Genomic DNA, 17,241 nt, shown 5'->3' with positions numbered 1-17,241 from the left:
CTGACATATGTTAATCCAAAATTCGTTTTGAAAAATTTTGCCCATATGTACAAAGTTGTTTATTAATCTAATATTGAAAGGCCCCTGATGATATCATTTAACAAAAGCTACCAGTTCATGATATTGCTAAAAAAATTGTTTGTTGCCAAACAGGCAGCCAACAGGTGGTCTGAAGCAAAGCAACAAAATCGTCTTAGAGAAGAAGAGCTTTTAGCTGTGTGATGTGCTGACACAAGTTGAATACAAAGTTATCAACCAACTAGACCACAGATGACGAGTTATTGGAAACAGCATTGGTTTGAAAATTATACGACCATTTACCTTGATATAGAAGACAATCACATTAAATGAGAAAGCTCCACAACTGAACACCCTTCGGAGACAACCTAACCTTATGCCAACTTTTTAGAAACAACCAAGAAGTTAGCTTTCACACTCAGCATTTATTTTAAATTTTGATAGATACAGTTGACTCTCGATATCTCAAAAAATCCGAGGTATCGATAGTTCGATATGTCGAAAAGGGGGTTGAAAATAATGAAAGTCACCTTACTTTCGCTGAAAAAACACTTAATTATCTGACAAAAACCAATAACAATTAGATTACAGTTTTTGGAAAAAATCTGTTAACGGGCTTTGCTTGAACTATCTATTTTTTCTATCTTCGTTTGATCTTCAAGTTTAAGTGCAGAGGATTGTGTTTCATTTTCGTATTTTTGGCTGCGTAGCGAAGCATTTTCCTGCTTTTCAAAAGCATTTTGTAATAAAACATCAGATTGGTGTGACGGGGCTTCGATGCCTAAATCTTTGGTAATGCTATCCTAAACTTAACATCATCATTATTAAAATTAGGGTCTAAAATCTGAGTTATAGTTTTAGCATAAGTTCATTTTTGTCAACAGTCCATGTTACATACACACTTGATACGTGATAGGTGCACACTTGAACTTTAAGGCTTCGTACTATGCCTTGATCCATAAACTGAATGAAAGATGTGATGTTAAGCGGAGAAATATCCGCTTAACACCGCATCTTGATGCTGCTTAGCCCTTTAATGTGTGGATGGGCAGGACAGTTATCCACCGAGGCCATTACCTTCCTGTCCTGAGCACGATAAGAAGAGTCAAGCTTTTTAATCCAGTTATAAAAAGGTCTCTGGCCATCTAACCTTTAAGCTGATTTCAATAGGAGCAAGGGAGTTGTTTGATATGCTTAAAACATTGTAGGGTTTTAGATTTCCCGATAACAAACACGGGTAATTTTTCTCCCGTTACACTTCCTGCTGCCATTTTGTCCACGTTTTCGAAATTACCAATACGAAGCTTCATCTGCTTAGTTTTTGTGTCATTTTTATCCCAGCGAAGTAAAGAATTTGTCTTTATTCTTATCCTAAATTGATATTGTATTCTTTCGAACACCATACCTTTGGGCTTCCTCTTTTTTAGTCATTTCTTTTTCCAGGTCTTTTCATTGCATTTTTCTATTACAATATTTAGTAGTATTTTGTAAAATTCGAATTTTCAACATGTATTCCTTTGAAAGATTAATTGATTGTTTCAATCAAACACAAAAAATGGCGCTCGATAAACGAAGACTTCCAAACAAATCTATACCAGATTTTTATGAAATCAGTAAATGGATAGGTATTTTATTTATCCTTTATGAATGCCTCAACTAAAACAAAAAAAGACATTCAAATGTAAGAAATACAAGAAAGCTCTCAAAGTATAACTTTAAGCATGAAATATATATACCTAAAATACTTTCACTCTTACATTTGTAAATTGGCATGAGATGAATTGGTTGTTTAAATCAAGAGTTTTATATGCTTTAAGTTGATCTTTACAAAGAGGATAAGATATAAATTACTTAGTCGAGGTAATATTTGAGTAATGGATAGATTATATGGGTTGTTTAACAAAATGAGAAAAGTCATTTTTAAAAAAAAGGATGAATTTATCTTATTAATAAAACAAATTTTATCAAATAAATAGATAAATCTTTCATTTATTTGTAAGTCAATCTTTCTTTGCTAGGAAATCATTCTTTTTCTGTTAACATTGCAGATCTATTTATAGCTCTGTATTTCTTTATATTTATTTCTGTATTTCTTTATGTTCGTTTATCCTTCATAATGTTGGTATATTTTATTTGCGTATAATTAGAGTATTGATGAATATATTAACAATATAAAAAAAAAAGAAAATAAAAAAATGACGAGACGGAAAGGTCATCAAACTGTCGTCAACAGGTTCAATTACTGTGAACCTATAAAAGTCGATGCCAGTAAAAGTCGATGCTTAAGCTTACAACAGGTTATCTATTCAATATACTTAAACGAAAGACTGTCTTCAAGTTCATTTCAAATACCTTTTAAGGAACACTTTAAAAAAAAAAAAATTGACCCGAAAAACCAGTTTAACAAAAATGAACTGGATAAACCTTAGGAATTTATGAACTTTTTATTATCTTTATGTTATGCAGCTTCAAAAAAAAAAAAGAAACGAACAAAAAATATTGTTGCTGTTGTTTTTATTACTTTTCTTAAAATTTTATAAAATGCATTAAAATGCGTCATAGACTTTTTAGAAGTATAAAAATTTAAAGGTATATAGTGTTTTTTACATTGCTGTGACAATAAACTTGACGTTTATTTCGCTTTTCGAAAGAGGAGTGTATTTTAGTGATTGAACTACGGCGGCGATTTATTTATATAGATGCTCAATGGGCGTGATTGTAGTGCAATAAACGCGTATACGTTTGATAATTACAAAAATAAGTATTTTAAATTATGTATAAAAAGCCTAAATTTCAATAAATTTTCTATTTCGCTAGGGATTTGTATGTAAAAATGTTTTTCAACACGTTATGATGAAAGCTATTAATGTTCCCGGAAAACTTTAAGTTGAAATAGAGCGTGGGTTTTTTTTTTCTTGTTATTGCTTTGCTATTTTGTTTTTTAAAATGCTGTTTGACCACGCCGCATCGTTTGATTTTAAAATTTTGAACATAGATCAAACGCAGCAAAAATGTCATAAAAAAAGTTTGCATGCTTTAAATACTGTCACTCTTGTAAAGAACTTTCAAACAATAGTTTGTAAAAATAAGCATATGAAAATACTAAACATGCAAACAAAATTTGATTAGATATCTTTATTAGCTGCTTAATAAAATTGTTTTGACCCGTGTTCGCATTTGAATTTTACATTAATAAATTAATTTAACCCCGCTTTTACAATCACCACATTGAAAATTCTTACACTGAATTTTTAATCTGCTTGATTTTCATAAATTTTCATAAATTATTGACGTGTTTCAAATCGTGTAATACTTTTATTATGAGCACTTTTTCTATTTTAGAACTGGATGTAAATGACACAGCCGGACGAACATTAGTATTATGAACATGAAAGATATAGTGAGTTCTACCTGGTGTATTTTATATTATTAGTGTGTTACAATAGACCACAGTTTGGTTTTGCAATAGTAATTGTGCCGAGATTATATACTTGTATGAGTTAGACTGGATAGACAGGATTTCAAACGAGAAAAAAGTGAAATTAACATGAGAAATTTTTTTAATTAGATTTATTTTAGTTATTATTTTTGGCTTTTCTCGAAGACTTTTAAAACATCGATAAACTTAGTATTTTAGTGTGTTTTACGTTTTGTTGTCTAAAATGTGCTCATTCTTCGAAATGAAATTGAAATGATTATTTAACTTGAATTGCTGATAAAGTTTCCACCTGCTCTTGTTGCAAGCTGCTACACTCTGTTCTTTTTTTTACACTATTGCGTTCGGGTAGAAAAATATGAAAAAAGATAACTGTAGTTGTTAATAATTATGTAAAAAATGATACAACTCGCGATAAACTTGCTTTGTAAGTCTGCTTTGTATTGTATTAGGTGTAAGCTTGCTTTGTTTGAAAATTTGTTTTACTGACTCAGCATTTATATGAGGTGCTGGTATTTGACGAACGTAATATCATATATGGCTGGCCAAATCTCGACATTTCTGCGCATGAGACATAATAAACCCTTTTCATTAACTTTTTGCCCAGATGATTAGGTTTTTAATTTTCAACTACGTTTACTACTTTAGATTTGAAAATGTAAAACGGATATTACAAGTTTAAAATACTGAATCAATAACTATAATAATAATAAAATCAGCTTTGGTCAATTTATCAAAACTTCATTTTAGCGAACTTCATTAGCGAACTTCATTAGCGAAATTTTACCAGAAATGGATTAAGTAAAGAGCAAATGTAAAATAAATGCTTACAGGTAGTTAAAAGACAGTAATTCTTCTTTATTACCACCCATATTATGTTATTGGTTTAAAATATTGCTTTTCTTTTGATCGTTTTAGTGAACAATTTTTTTTTTAATTTTTTATTTAATGAGCCATGAATTATAAATGTAAACAGAACGAAAGAGTTAATGATAATTTTGTAATATGGGGTTCTTTTCAAAGCGAACTTCATTTTGTACGTTTTGCCATTTTTCAGGTGGTTGTCAATTACAATCTTTTTATTTACTATGTTAGGACTATAGTGTTATATATATTATTAACATAAGCCAGTGATAAAAAATGATTTTTTTTTATGATTAATGATTTTGTCTGACTTTTATGTTTTGGATGTGTAGAGTTACGAAAGTAATAATAAAAATGTCGTATCGCTAACCATTTTTAAATTTTTTTATTTGAAATATACGGATGTGAGAAATTTAGCACCCAAAAATGCATGAGACGCAATTGCATTTGTTGAAAAAGTTTTCATAACATTTTTTTTAAACGCAGGTTTAAAAAAAATGTTATGAAGACTTTTTTCATTCGAGAGGTATAAGAAAAGCAAACAATAAATAACTTATATAATCAAAAATATATATAGTAATAAAGTAATTATCAATAAAGATTAGAAAAAGCAAGAAAATAAGAATTAAATAATTACATTAACTTAAGAAAGAATTAAGTTGTTACTTTTTTTTTTTAAACAGGTTTGACAAAAAAAGTATTTAAATTTTTTAAAGATTGTTTTAAAACATGCTGATGTCAACCAAAACGTATATTTAGTATATCTGTGTTTTACACTATACGCATTTCTCAGTTCGTTTTTTTTTACGGCATCATTTTTACGGTATCATTTTTACGGTATCGAGCTATAAGTTTCAAAATCAAATTCTGTTAGTAAAGTATTTACTTCATGGGCAAAACGTCGTTTTTATTAATTACTTAACAAATTTACATTTAAAACTAAACAACTTTTTTTTCTCTGTTGTTTCTTTTATCTTTTTAATTCTGTGCAATTCTGGCCGGCACAGATGTCTATTGTGAATCTCTGAACATGGTCGAGATGTCGTACATATGTCTTTATCGTCTTGTGCCAACTGGGATTTGCTGATAGAATATAAATTTGATATCGGCATCGTTGATGCCTCTCAAATGTCTCTGGGGTTTTAAGGTTGGATGAGTTATGCAATTTTTTTTAATCTCTTTGTTAAAAAGTTTAAGACTAGTGAACGTTTGCGATATTTTCTTTTGGCAGGTATCTTACATAAATAACTTCTCGTATAAATTTCAAAATCACTTTTAAAAATAATGTCCAATTAATCAAAAATCTAATCTGTTCTTTTCATAAATTCATTTTTAAGGTATTTATCTCACTTATTCTTTTACCATTCTCTATTTTATAACTATAACTTCTGATGGTAGATTGAATACTTATAAACCTTTTTTAGTATATATATATAAAAAAAACAACCGAAACGTGACGCATTTAAATTGTATAGCCTAAATTTTCTGCCTTATTTCTGTTTCTATCTAATATATCATCTGCCTATTTGCGGCAAAATAAAAATGCTTATTTCGGTTTTTCAGATAACAACAGCTTATAGTTGCACGAAAGTATTGCTAGTTAAGAAATAAAAAAAAAAAAGCGATCTAACGATCATATTTTTAAAAATATATATATTTTAAAACGTGGGGCATAAACGAAAGATTTTATTTTCAATTCGGCGGGACATTTGAATTTTGAAACGTTTGTCAGAAATAAATATTGTTGAATCAGCAAATTAAAGTCGTCAATACATGGAAATATATACAAAAATACGAAATATATACAAAAATACAGATAATATACAAAAATACAAAAATCTCGGAAATTAAATGTGAAATAGTAAGAAATAAATAATTTGTTGTAAATTATCGGTTATACTCTGTAAAATATTTGAATAGCATTTCGTACGTTCATTGAATGGCACGTGTGGTCAATAGGGCTATTTGTGATTGAACTACATATAATACGTGTTTCTTTACACGTATCATATGTATTGCAATCACATATAGCTCTATATCATAGTCTTCGTTTATGTATTTATATTCTATGGTTGTTTTTTTAAGACTAAAATATGACAGCTTTGGATAGTCGAATGATTTCAATTATTTGTGACTCAGATCCAGAGAATGAAGATGAAAACCAAGCACTGAAAAAAGAATCTCATTTACCCGCAGCGCCTCAAACTGGCCCAAAAGGTGTTCTTGCTGACTATAGACGATATTCTGCTATCCTTGAGCAAGAAAAAGAACTCAATAAATTGGCACAGATTGCAGAGCACAAAAAGTCTTCATTTACTGCAGATCCTAATAAATTTCCTGATAAAAGTGAAGATGATGACTTTGAGGATGATGATTTTTTGAAAAAGTATCATGAGAAGAGGCTACTTTTATTAGCTAAAGAGATAGAGTCTGAATCTAAAAATACTACAAAGTTTTCTAAGCTATTTGATTTGACTGGAGAAGAGTTACTAAAGAAATTGGAAAATTCTCACAAAGGTGAAATACTTGTAGTTCATCTTTATGATCCTAAAGTGCAGGCATGTGTTAAAATGAACGAGTGTTTTGAATACCTAGCAAAGCAGTACCCCTATGCCCAATTTGCAAAAGTTTTAGCAAAAGAAGCTGGGCTGAGTTTAAACTTTCAGCGAAGAGCACTGCCCACTATACAAGTTTATAAAGATGGAAATTTGATTGGGAATTTTTTAGATATGCAAGATAAGCTTGACATTGAATTTCATCCATCTGATGTGGAAAACTTTCTGATTGATTCCAATATGTTTGCTGATTTTCAAACATAGTTTGCACATGTTTTTTGTTATTGAAAAAAGGGGATTAAGAATATGTTTAACATTTGTATGGGTGTTATTGTTGGTTAATATTAAAGTAAAAATATTCTCAATATAAATTGTATATATACCAAAATCTATTAACTCTTGTTTCTGTAGTTACAAGTGTTTATTTGTTTCTATTAAGTCATGTGTTTTAATAAAATTACTCTGCAATGTTATTAAGTCAGTTTAAAATGAAAATCACTTTCAAACCAAAGCTAAGATTGTGCAGTAATTATTTTATCAAGATTACCAAGAGGTTAGTCACTCTGTGGAAATTAACATGAGTAAATTTTAGGTAAGCTTTGGTTTTTTTAGTTAATAGTGATTTTAAGAATGGTGCGTGGTGCTCTTGTAGCATTTGAAGGCTGTGACAAAAGTGGTAAATCAACACAGTGTAAACTTCTGGTTGACTATTTAAACAGCGTTGGTAAAAAAACAGAGCTTTGGAGGTTTCCAGGTGAATTGTGAGTTATGAAGTTGTAGTTCATACCTTAAATTTTTTATTTTATAAAAATAGCAACACATTCAATCTCTTTGTTTATATTCTTTCAGAAAGATCAACTGCTATTGGGCAAATAATAAATGGCTACATCACAAATAAAAATGAACTCCATGACAGAGCAGTGCATTTGCTTTTTTCAGCCAATAGATGGGAACTTGTGTAATTTTATATATATAAATATATATATATATACACACACACACACATACACACACATACACACTATCGACAGAAAGCTTAAGGCAGGTACTGACTTTTAGAAACAAGTGAATAAATAAACCTTTTCAGGTCTAAACAATAACTGATATACTAGAATCAAGAACTAAAGCATAAAGACACTCATTTAAGCCAAGAAAATAATTGATAAAATCATAACCTGCCAAAAACTTTCTCTTGATTGTGTGTGTGTGTGTGTGTGTGTGTGTGTGTGTGTGTGTGTGTGTGTGTGTGTGTGTGTGTGTGTGTGTGTGTGTGTGTATGTGTGTAGATATGTGTATATAATTTTAGTTAAAATTGAATTTGTGCTGAATTAAGTAGATACATGATCTACTTTCTTTTCCAGTCCATTAATGAAAGAGAAACTTGCCAGTGGAGTGACATTGGTAGTGGATAGATATGCATATTCTGGTGTTGCATTTACTTCAGCTAAAGTAAATATATGATGTGAATGTAGAGTATATGATGTAAAGTATATGATGAATGTAGATTGACTTTCATGTTAACAGTCAAAAGGTTGATTTTCATCAACCTTTTTGTTCTATTTGTGTTGTGTAGTATTTTCTAATTAGATGTTTAAATACCACTTGTGATTTTGCTTATAGGGTTATGATGTACTTTGGTGCAAAGGTTGTGACAAAGGTCTTCCACGACCTGATGTAGTATATTATATGGACATTGATGTTCAAGAAGCTTCAAAAAGAGGTGATTATGGTAGTGAGAGATATGAAGCTACTGATTTTCAGAATAAAGTTCAGCAGTTATTTCAAACTTTAAAAGAACCATCATGGAATGTAAGACAAATTTTGTTAGTACAATCTAGTGTAATCTGAAAAATAGTGTCCCTGTTTAGAATTAAAAGTTAAATGAATTAGTATTGATGTTCTTTGACAATAGCAGCTTTTATCTAAATAATATTTTTTAATTGAAATGTATATTATCAAATAAGAAACATGAAAGTGTTCTGTATTTTTAAAAATCCTTTATTGAGAAATCAGTCAATATTTTCAATATGATATATTGATAATTTCTGTTTTTTGTTAAAAGGTTGTTGATGCCAAAGGATCGATAGATAGCATACATGAGAACTTGTGTAAAAGTGTTTTGAGCACTATAAAAAACTGTGAAAATCTTCCTGTTTTGGAAGATCTCTTCATGTAAACCTCTATTACTATGGTGGACCATGATCTAAAGATATAGAAAGTTTTCAGCACATTTAAATTATACAAAAACCATACTTGAATGTGTTGTAAAAGGTAGTTTTCAATAAAATTGTAATTGGAAGGCTTAGAACTTAAATAGTTTGAATGTGATTTACCATTTAGAACATGCAATAACTATTTAGAAAATGCATTCAGTATGGAACACGCATGAACCATATATAGAGAATTCATTAATATAAGAGCATGTATCAACTGTTTTGATTGTTTTTCTTTATGTTGTTTTATATTTTTACATTTTTATTGAACAATTAAGAAAATACTCTAAAAATGATATAGTTCTAAAGTATATTTAAACTAGTTTTTTTAAAGTATAAGGAATTTAAGGTGATGATGAATATTGAATACTTCTTCATTATCAAGAACTCTTTCTTTGCTTCCATTTTTTAGGAGGATTTAATAAAAATATTCAAGTTTATTTAAAAGAATTTTGTTAAAGTATTGCTGCTGCCATTTATGTTGATGTATTGCTGTTACTTTTCTAATTTTTATTGCTGTTTTTTTAAATATCATTTATTGAACATTAAAAATTTACAACTTTCATTTTTTTTCTTTTTTCTTTTTTTTAAGATTTACAATATTATGAAGTTAATTTCTAAATTATGATTCTGCAAAAATGGATAATGAGAAGGTCTCCTTTAAACATATATTACTTCAGAAAGTCTGTTTACAGAACTACTTTCATGAGAAATGTATTTAGCTATAGTTCTGGAGAAAAGAATCTCTGTAAATTCCCATGTAGAGTGTTTCAGCCTGCCAGGCTTCACCAAGCTCAGTTTCATACAACAAATGCTAACCGAAATGAAAATGAAGAAAAAGTCCGGCATTCTATCGCAATCATCAACCCGTTTAAATATATTTCTCTGCGAATAAAAATCTTCTTAATGCGTTCTTTCTTTGATGAAAATTTTAATGAAAAAGAGTTTTTGATTGGTGCAAAACAGGTAAAAATGCACGGGTATTGACTTTTTTTTATTTTCAATTTATTGAAGTTTTCATTAATCTGATGATGACATCACTAACAAAGTGTAAAACTAGCCAAGTATGATTTTCTAGGCAATGTTTGTCGTATCTGAACAAGTAGCGGAAGGAAGATTTTCAGAGATGAAGGAAATACTTACGACAGAGGTTAACTTAATCTAATTTTTATTTTCTTCACAATTTTAAAGTAAAAGTAAGTTTCTTTTTAATGTTTAAACTTTTTTTTTAAATGGTGGCAAAATTATTTTTACGTTTTTATCTATGATATTCACATCTCTTGTAAATTTTGTGTTAAGACGACCAAAATGTTTTTACATTTTCTTTGCTATCATTTGATTCACGACGATTGAAACGGTAATCTTTTGTATTTGCCAGGGTATCACAGATGCAAAAGAGATGTATGAAAAATACGGAAATATACCTGACCAACTAAAAGTAAAAGACGCGGATTTGCTAAACATGTCTTTCAGTGATCTTGATTTTGAGTATGAGTCTAACGGTACAGATTTTTGCATTTTCTCGTCCTGTGTCTGATTGGAAGTAGAAGATATTTGAGTATTTGGTTTCGGTATTTTTTCTTTTTTCCAGGTCAAAAGTTTGCTTATGTGCGTGTTATTTATTACTGTCTGACCAAAGAAAAAGTCACAAAAACGATCGGGAACATCGGCATAGAAATAGCACCTCTAAGGATTTTCACTTACTCGTAGGCTCATTTTTCGTTGTCGTTTTTGTACGTTTCGTTATGATGCTAAATGTACGATTAAAATATTAATGTAAGAAAAATAGACAGTTTAAAAAAAAAAGACGTAATAGCATGCGGAAGAAACCTTTGTGAATATGCGATAAAAATGCGGCCACCTCTGACTTCTGTTTATTCTTTGTCAAAACGATAGGTTTTAACGCAATCAGCTCTTTTGTTTTGCTTGATATTTTAAGTCAGTTGATAAATTAGTTATCCAGTAAAGATTTACTGTTTTATTTTAAATTCAATCTTGTTGCACTCAAAGTAAGCATCAAAAGTTGTGTTTTTATAAATTATAAATTCATCTGGGGCCAATTTATCATTTCCCAATTTAATCACGTTGTTTTTTTCGACCATGAAGTTTTTTTTTTGACAAGTTTTTAAGTTCTTGGGTTTTTTAGTGTTTTTTTTTCTTTTTTCAGTTTCCGGCGAGAATATACTCCTGGTACCAGCGGAGATTGGTTAGTTGATCAATTGGATCTAAACATACAATCAATTCCATCTTTTTAAAGACTGTGTTTTTTACACTCTACTTTTATGGCTTTAAGTGTTTCATATTGGATGGCTTCTTTTATCTTTTTTTACGAAGGAAATTTTCGAACAAGAACTTTGTCATCATTTCTGTACTACGAAAAATGTTTTATACTTTTTGTAAGATTTAGATATAGATAGCATACAAATTGATTAGAAAATTGTCCATCTATCTTGTTATAACTATTATCATCATCAGAAGAAAAAATATTTAGTTGTATTATGAAAGCTAGGTGGGCGCCGGTAGAGTAATACGTTTGGAGGAGTATGCGGTTAGTAAACAGTTAATTGTTGAGTTCATAGTCTGGTTTCGCGCCCCGGGTAGTACAACAACAGATTAAAATAATATCCTTCAGATTAACTGTCTCATACCAACTGATTGAATATAGAAACAAGTGCAGATGGTTGGCGTGCAAGAATTATTTAATGTCTTGTTTTAATTACTCTGGCCATCATTTTGAAGACTAGTTTGTTGGCGTATGTAACTTGTAAATTTGACGGATTTAAATTTAAATTCTGTAGAATTGAACTCATGCTATCGTCCTGAAAATATTCATCATTAAAATACTTTTGTTTTACTGGGATAATTTAGATTTCAGTTATCTTTTTTCTTTTTTTGAATTGAAATAAAAAAGAGCATTCCATAAATAACTGTTATAAAAACAACAACGGCACGCTAATAGTGTAAAAAGCAGTAAAACTTTAAATATTGATTGACTAAACGTTAATAATACTGACTAATTATTAGTCTAACATTTTTTAGTATTTGTGCTTTAGATTTTGTGCTCAACTTGGGTATACAGGTATACTCATTAATATTTTGTACTATGGCCTTTATTTAGTTAAAAGATCTTATAGATCCTGTTTTATTTTTACTTTTTTAATTTATCTCAAATTGTATGTCTAGACTATCATGATTGCAACAACAAAATTTTATTGTAATTTAAACAAATAAAGAATGCATAGAATACATAATCCATCCACCAACAGTAAAAGATTTTGATAGTGGTGATGAATATGATAGTGAAAACGAAATTGAACGAAATGACATGATCAATCATATTCTTTTTGAGTCAGAATTTTGTTTTGTGGAAGTTCAGATGAAGACTATTGTTATTGACATTGATAATTTGTATTCAGATGGCGTAAAGAAGCTCTCATAAAGTTAACACACATTTTCAGGGACATCCAACACAGGGTGATCCTATGCTTACTCCAAATCAATGATTCAAAGATCTTTGATAATGACACCATAACTAAAGATACAAATATTTTTAGTTTCCAACAACAAGAGACTTCCATTGATATAATACATCATAATATAGAAAAATATATAAGAGTTGTAACACATCAAAAGGGGTTCTTGAAATGATCTCAATAACAAAACTGCCGCAGTAACTCATGTATTGGTCTAAAGAGTGTACATAACATTATAGTAATCATAGAAATAGTACATCTCATAATATTTTCTTTTAATTACATTTTATAGCGTGTTTCTACTTATTTAATCTTAATGGTATTTCTTATGATAGGTTACAAGTTGGAACTTGCAATTTTAAGGAAGTTTACTACTGCCATATTCAAAATCAAACCAACTTTAGGTTAGCATAAAACTCTTAGTGTGATGGGAAAGTATATTTTAGGCATATGTAACAAGAATACAATCAGTTGTATACTCTAAAGACGGTGGGAGTAATACTAAGGTTTTGAGAGTTATGTCCTGGCTTAGTATCGGTCTGCTGGTCAAAATTGATGGAAATTTGGATCAATGCAAATACAAAGATTCTAATTTTATATAAAAGCTTCATAGTTAATACCGAAAACCTAAGTATTATTATCAATGTTAATGTTAATCTTATTTTAAAGAATCCGTTGAGGGGCCAGTGTTGTTCAGAAACAAGAATTTGAAATGGCTTAGTTATGTACGGTTTTTTTAAAAGTAAACATTTTTTGATTTATTTATAAAGTTACCTAAAAGAAAAATATCGGCATAATTTCTTTTCAATATTACATCACCTTGGTAAATGAAAGAGTTAAGCATGGTCAGTAACTAGGGTATAGACAGCCTGGGTTAAAGATGGACTGTTTGAAGGATTTCGGACTCAACAGAATTTTGTTTTTTCTAATAAGGGACAAAATATGGTATAATCATATTAGTTATAAGTAATTAGTTTAACATCAATAGTAATATAGTTCTATATGTCATCATAAAGAATAGCAAGGATGAATTTGATTGGCATATTGTGTCTAACCTATTTGAAACTAAAATGTAATATACATATGGCTCTGTAATTTTCTACGCCAATTAAATCCTACGATGGCATACCTATGGCAACATGGGCATTAAAACTACAACACCACATGCCAAAATTTATGTTTGCTGATTATAAAAGTATTATTTGTGCCAAATAGACAAATTTTCACCAAAAGTAATGAAATACTAATATATGCATGTAGGTCAAATCAATTATGCATCAAAACCAATACTTTTGGAAATATGACCAGTATGCCATCATAAGCGCCATGCCATCATAGGCACTTTTCCCCTATGAGTTACCAGGCCACACATTTACAAACAGAGATTTTTAAAGAAAATTGCATTTTTAACATTTGAGTAAAAATGTTTAAAAAAAAATTAGAATCAGGTTCTCTATTTAATATGTAATATGTTAATATATTGTTTAATATGTTAGCTTTTAAAATGTACGAAAGTTTGAAAAAAATTTATTATAAATGTAATTTTTTTAAAATTCTCCCTCGCTTTTTCAGCTTCAAACAAAGAAAAAAGGTTATCATTTTTTTGAGGCTGAAGAGACAGGAATAGAAAAAAAATTCCTTGCCAACCTGGTAAGGTTCGACCATTGCAGAAGTTTATAACAAAAATATTATATTATGTTGGATTGGTCTCTTTCATATCTATTATACGACATTTGGCTTCACACTTAGCCTCAAAAATGGAACGATCTTTATCTAACAGTATGTTGTTCTTTTTACGGTAAGCTTTTTAAGAGCAATCATGCTAGCATCTTCTTCATCAAACAATTAGATTATCTACAGATTAGGAGCTAGAAATTGGGGGCTTATCAAGGTTCTGCGGTTAAAGCATGGATTGAAATGTTACATCCTTTTCATGCCATCATTTCTGATTTTGGCAAGGTTGCATTTCTTAAATCTTTGGTCTAGGAAATGACACATTGTATTCTCAATATCATGAGCTCCTTCTCTATAATATTTTGGAAACTCAAAATAAAGTTATGGTTGTCCTCATAATAAAAATCTTTTGAAGCTTAGAAAAGAGTTGTTGAAGTAGTTGCAGCTTGCCCCGCAGAATACAGAGTTTTAGTAAAAGACAATTAATGTTTATTCCTTAGTCTGACAAAGTTGTGATGAAAATACTGAAACAGGCAGTAGAATTTCCACCAGGCTTTTAATGATGTTAACTGTATTTTGAGTTGGCTTTAAGTTATAAGCTGAACTAATACCGTGACAACACTTCCAGGCTACCTTCAAGATCCAGAACTGATAGTAAGATGGAAAACAAAACAGGTCAGCTTTTATGAAATATTTGTCCGTTCTGGAACTCCCCTCAGTAATTGTATGACAACCAATTGAATTTGCTGTTCAACACACCACCATCGATCGTTGCCCAACCATCAGTTTGCAGCATTTATTTACTTAACTTAATGTTTTTTAAATTTTTGACCTATGCACCAGTTTTGTTTTGCAATTACTTCTCCTATGTGTTTTTAGAAATCTCTTAAGCTCGGTGATTTTGATGGTGTAATGACAAGTGAGTAATTGGAAAATAATTTTGCTTGTTGATGTCTATGTCAGTTGAAAAGCCTGACATCGACATCATTATTTACTTAGTCCATATCAAATATTTTTTAATGTCTGATGGTGCTTCATTTATTTTTGGTATAAATGAGCGAGAGTTGGTGTAGAAATTGGATTATATCTTCATTTTGTCATCTATTAAATAATTTCATGGAAATCTTGACTTTCAACAACAACTCTAAATGACAAGATTTGATTGATAACTCATTTCGTAATCGAGTTCATTACTTACGGGATCCATGAATGTGCTTGACTAATCACTACTTTAAGAATAGTTCTTTTACTTGAAGACGGTTGAGATCCCATAGTGGTCGCAACATGTCCCTTTTTTTAGTAGGTCCTTAAAAGTCTTCTAGGTTTGTAACTTGTATCTTCTACTTCAATGTCATGTAAAATATTGTTTTCATTATTTAATTTCTTATAAGCTTTACAAGTTGAAACAAATGGCCTTGAGCTGACTGATTAAACCTTTAGGCGTTGTCCAATTTGGTTATGAGAATTTTTCCACATACATTTCTTGGGCATATATCTTCTTTTTCTAGAAAAACTCCCATTTTTGGGACTTTTTTGGGCATTCTACATTTAGAAATGAAATAATTAGTTTCAATAAATTCTTTTTTGATAGAAAGATTTATTGAGAAATAGAACGATAAAAATATAAAAGCTAATTTCATTACATTAATCAGTTTTTACGGTTTACTTAAGTAAAATAGTAACTTAAATTTTATTGGTTTTTTTAAGTTTTGCAAAATTTTGAAAAAGAATTTATAAAACCGTATAAAACAGGTGTAAAATAGACTTTAATACTAATTTATTATACAAAGCTATTCAGACTCATTTTTAATTTAAAAAAATTTAGAAATACTAGGCTAAATTGCCTTCATTTGTAAAATAAGGCTGGCGCATACTTCAAATATATATATGAAAATAATCAATAAATGAACTCCTACATAAGCCTCTCTTCTCAAGCTACTTATGTTTTTCCGAGCTGAGCAAAATCAAGTCGATTTGTTTGTATGCTTTAGAATTGAGAAGACTATAATAATATAAATACAATAGCTGATATAAGTATCTCAATATATCTTAACCTTTCCGGGACCAGTGACGCTTTAAAGCGTCATTGAAATTTTACATGATCGTCATGAATTTTTTTCTCAAAACACAGAATGTGATGTTCTACTGTCCGGAGTGTTTCAAACAATATCACACTTTAAAAACTTTCTGATGTTCACTTGATGAATCTGAAAAGAATCAATTATTTTTGAAAAATTTGGAATTTTTCGCTTAATGTACTTCTGAAAAAGTTTGCTAAATTTGAATTTAAAATTTTTTCTGTAGAATTTTTTGTTAACAAAAAGTACTTTATAAAAGAAAAAAAAAATTGCAAAATCAAATTTAGTTTTTGAGCTGAAAGTAATCAAAACCGGATCACATAATCGACCACTGTATACTTTTAAAATGCCGACATTCCTCTCGCTGAATTCACTCCATTTTTTTTATATTCGTTCTCGATGTTTTTTTTTTTTTTTTTTCTTTCAGACCAAAGTGTTATTATTAGCAAAGCACTTGTAAATTCTGATTTAATTGTTGTTTTTTTTAAAGTTAGTGATCGTAAAAATTCATTGAATGTATAATGACGTTATTGGCATTTAAACGAACTGAATTTATTACAAATGACCATCTTCCTGCGGTTGTATGTTTATAAAATAACGGGCGGCCATGTTTTTCTAAACTCATCGCAAATAATACCTTTTCATCTTACACAATATAATCATTAGACGTCCTACAGTTTTAATCATGTGTTAACCACATTTATGTTTTGAATCCCAATTTTAAATAAATGAACATTTAAAATCTGCTTAACGGTATTGTTGCAACGATTTCCGCTTTAGGACGTATTGCTGTAACGATTCGCGCGTTAGGACGTATTGCTATAGCAATTCGCGGATTAGGATGTATTTAGGCTTTTGATTTTTGAGTTAAGTACAGTTAGAACCTCGTTATTACGGACCCTTAATGGAATAGAAAAACGATTTCTTATA

At 29.7% G+C, this 17,241-nt stretch overlaps 3 protein-coding genes and 1 long non-coding RNA gene across 6 annotated transcripts; all 4 read left to right on the top strand.

The window, feature by feature from the left end:
- The first annotated feature begins 2,793 nt into the window (after positions 1–2,793).
- LOC149883688 (uncharacterized) lies at positions 2,794–4,685 on the top strand. Its single transcript, XR_016455905.1, has 2 exons — positions 2,794–2,917; positions 3,361–4,685. It is a non-coding gene; the product is annotated as an uncharacterized LOC149883688 (long non-coding RNA).
- Positions 4,686–6,411: 1,726 nt separating this feature from the next.
- LOC149883687 (phosducin-like protein) lies at positions 6,412–7,261 on the top strand. The gene has a single exon (XM_090097981.1). It carries the CDS (start codon positions 6,412–6,414, stop codon positions 7,135–7,137), a length of 726 nt encoding a protein of 241 aa, XP_089954107.1. The 3' UTR covers positions 7,138–7,261.
- Positions 7,262–7,269: 8 nt separating this feature from the next.
- Positions 7,270–9,382, top strand: LOC149883686 (uncharacterized). Of its 3 annotated transcripts, none has more exons than XM_090097983.1 (5): positions 7,270–7,627; positions 7,723–7,831; positions 8,235–8,322; positions 8,494–8,682; positions 8,936–9,382. In XM_090097983.1, exons 1-5 carry the CDS (start codon positions 7,504–7,506, stop codon positions 9,047–9,049), a joined length of 624 nt encoding a protein of 207 aa, XP_089954109.1. In that variant the 5' UTR covers positions 7,270–7,503; the 3' UTR covers positions 9,050–9,382. The 3 variants fall into 3 exon arrangements, 2 of the variants coding, with proteins under 2 accessions (XP_089954109.1, XP_089954110.1); XM_090097984.1 differs by having other exon boundaries at positions 7,484–7,634; XR_016455704.1 differs by lacking the exon at positions 8,936–9,382 and having other exon boundaries at positions 8,235–8,404; positions 8,494–8,610.
- A 114-nt stretch (positions 9,383–9,496) lies between these two features.
- Positions 9,497–11,523, top strand: LOC149883685 (m-AAA protease-interacting protein 1, mitochondrial-like). Its single transcript, XM_090097982.1, has 5 exons — positions 9,497–10,052; positions 10,165–10,236; positions 10,465–10,588; positions 10,678–10,792; positions 11,254–11,523. The coding sequence occupies exons 1-5, from the start codon at positions 9,711–9,713 to the stop codon at positions 11,339–11,341; spliced, it is 741 nt and encodes a 246-aa protein (XP_089954108.1). The 5' UTR covers positions 9,497–9,710; the 3' UTR covers positions 11,342–11,523.
- The last annotated feature ends 5,718 nt before the right edge of the window (positions 11,524–17,241 follow it).

This window comes from Hydra viridissima, unplaced genomic scaffold (assembly GCF_058129835.1).
Source record: "Hydra viridissima isolate aposymbiotic clone 2 unplaced genomic scaffold, HvirCarnegie_v1 scaffold_9, whole genome shotgun sequence".
In the NCBI taxonomy this organism is placed as follows: Eukaryota; Metazoa; Cnidaria; class Hydrozoa; order Anthoathecata; family Hydridae; genus Hydra; species Hydra viridissima.
Note: the sequence above shows the minus strand (reverse complement) of the source record. Positions and strands in the feature narration are given on the sequence as shown.

Coding starts and splice junctions, on each gene's coding strand:
- LOC149883687 (XM_090097981.1), top strand. CDS start 6,412: ATGACAGCTTTGGATAGTCGAATGATTTCAATTATTTGTGACTCAGAT.
- LOC149883686 (XM_090097983.1), top strand. CDS start 7,504: ATGGTGCGTGGTGCTCTTGTAGCATTTGAAGGCTGTGACAAAAGTGGT. Junction 8,323..8,493: donor TTGCATTTACTTCAGCTAAA/GTAAATATATGA, acceptor TTTTGCTTATAG/GGTTATGATGTACTTTGGTG. Junction 8,683..8,935: donor TAAAAGAACCATCATGGAAT/GTAAGACAAATT, acceptor TTTTGTTAAAAG/GTTGTTGATGCCAAAGGATC.
- LOC149883685 (XM_090097982.1), top strand. CDS start 9,711: ATGATTCTGCAAAAATGGATAATGAGAAGGTCTCCTTTAAACATATAT. Junction 10,053..10,164: donor TTTTGATTGGTGCAAAACAG/GTAAAAATGCAC, acceptor ATGATTTTCTAG/GCAATGTTTGTCGTATCTGA. Junction 10,793..11,253: donor CTAAGGATTTTCACTTACTC/GTAGGCTCATTT, acceptor TTCTTTTTTCAG/TTTCCGGCGAGAATATACTC.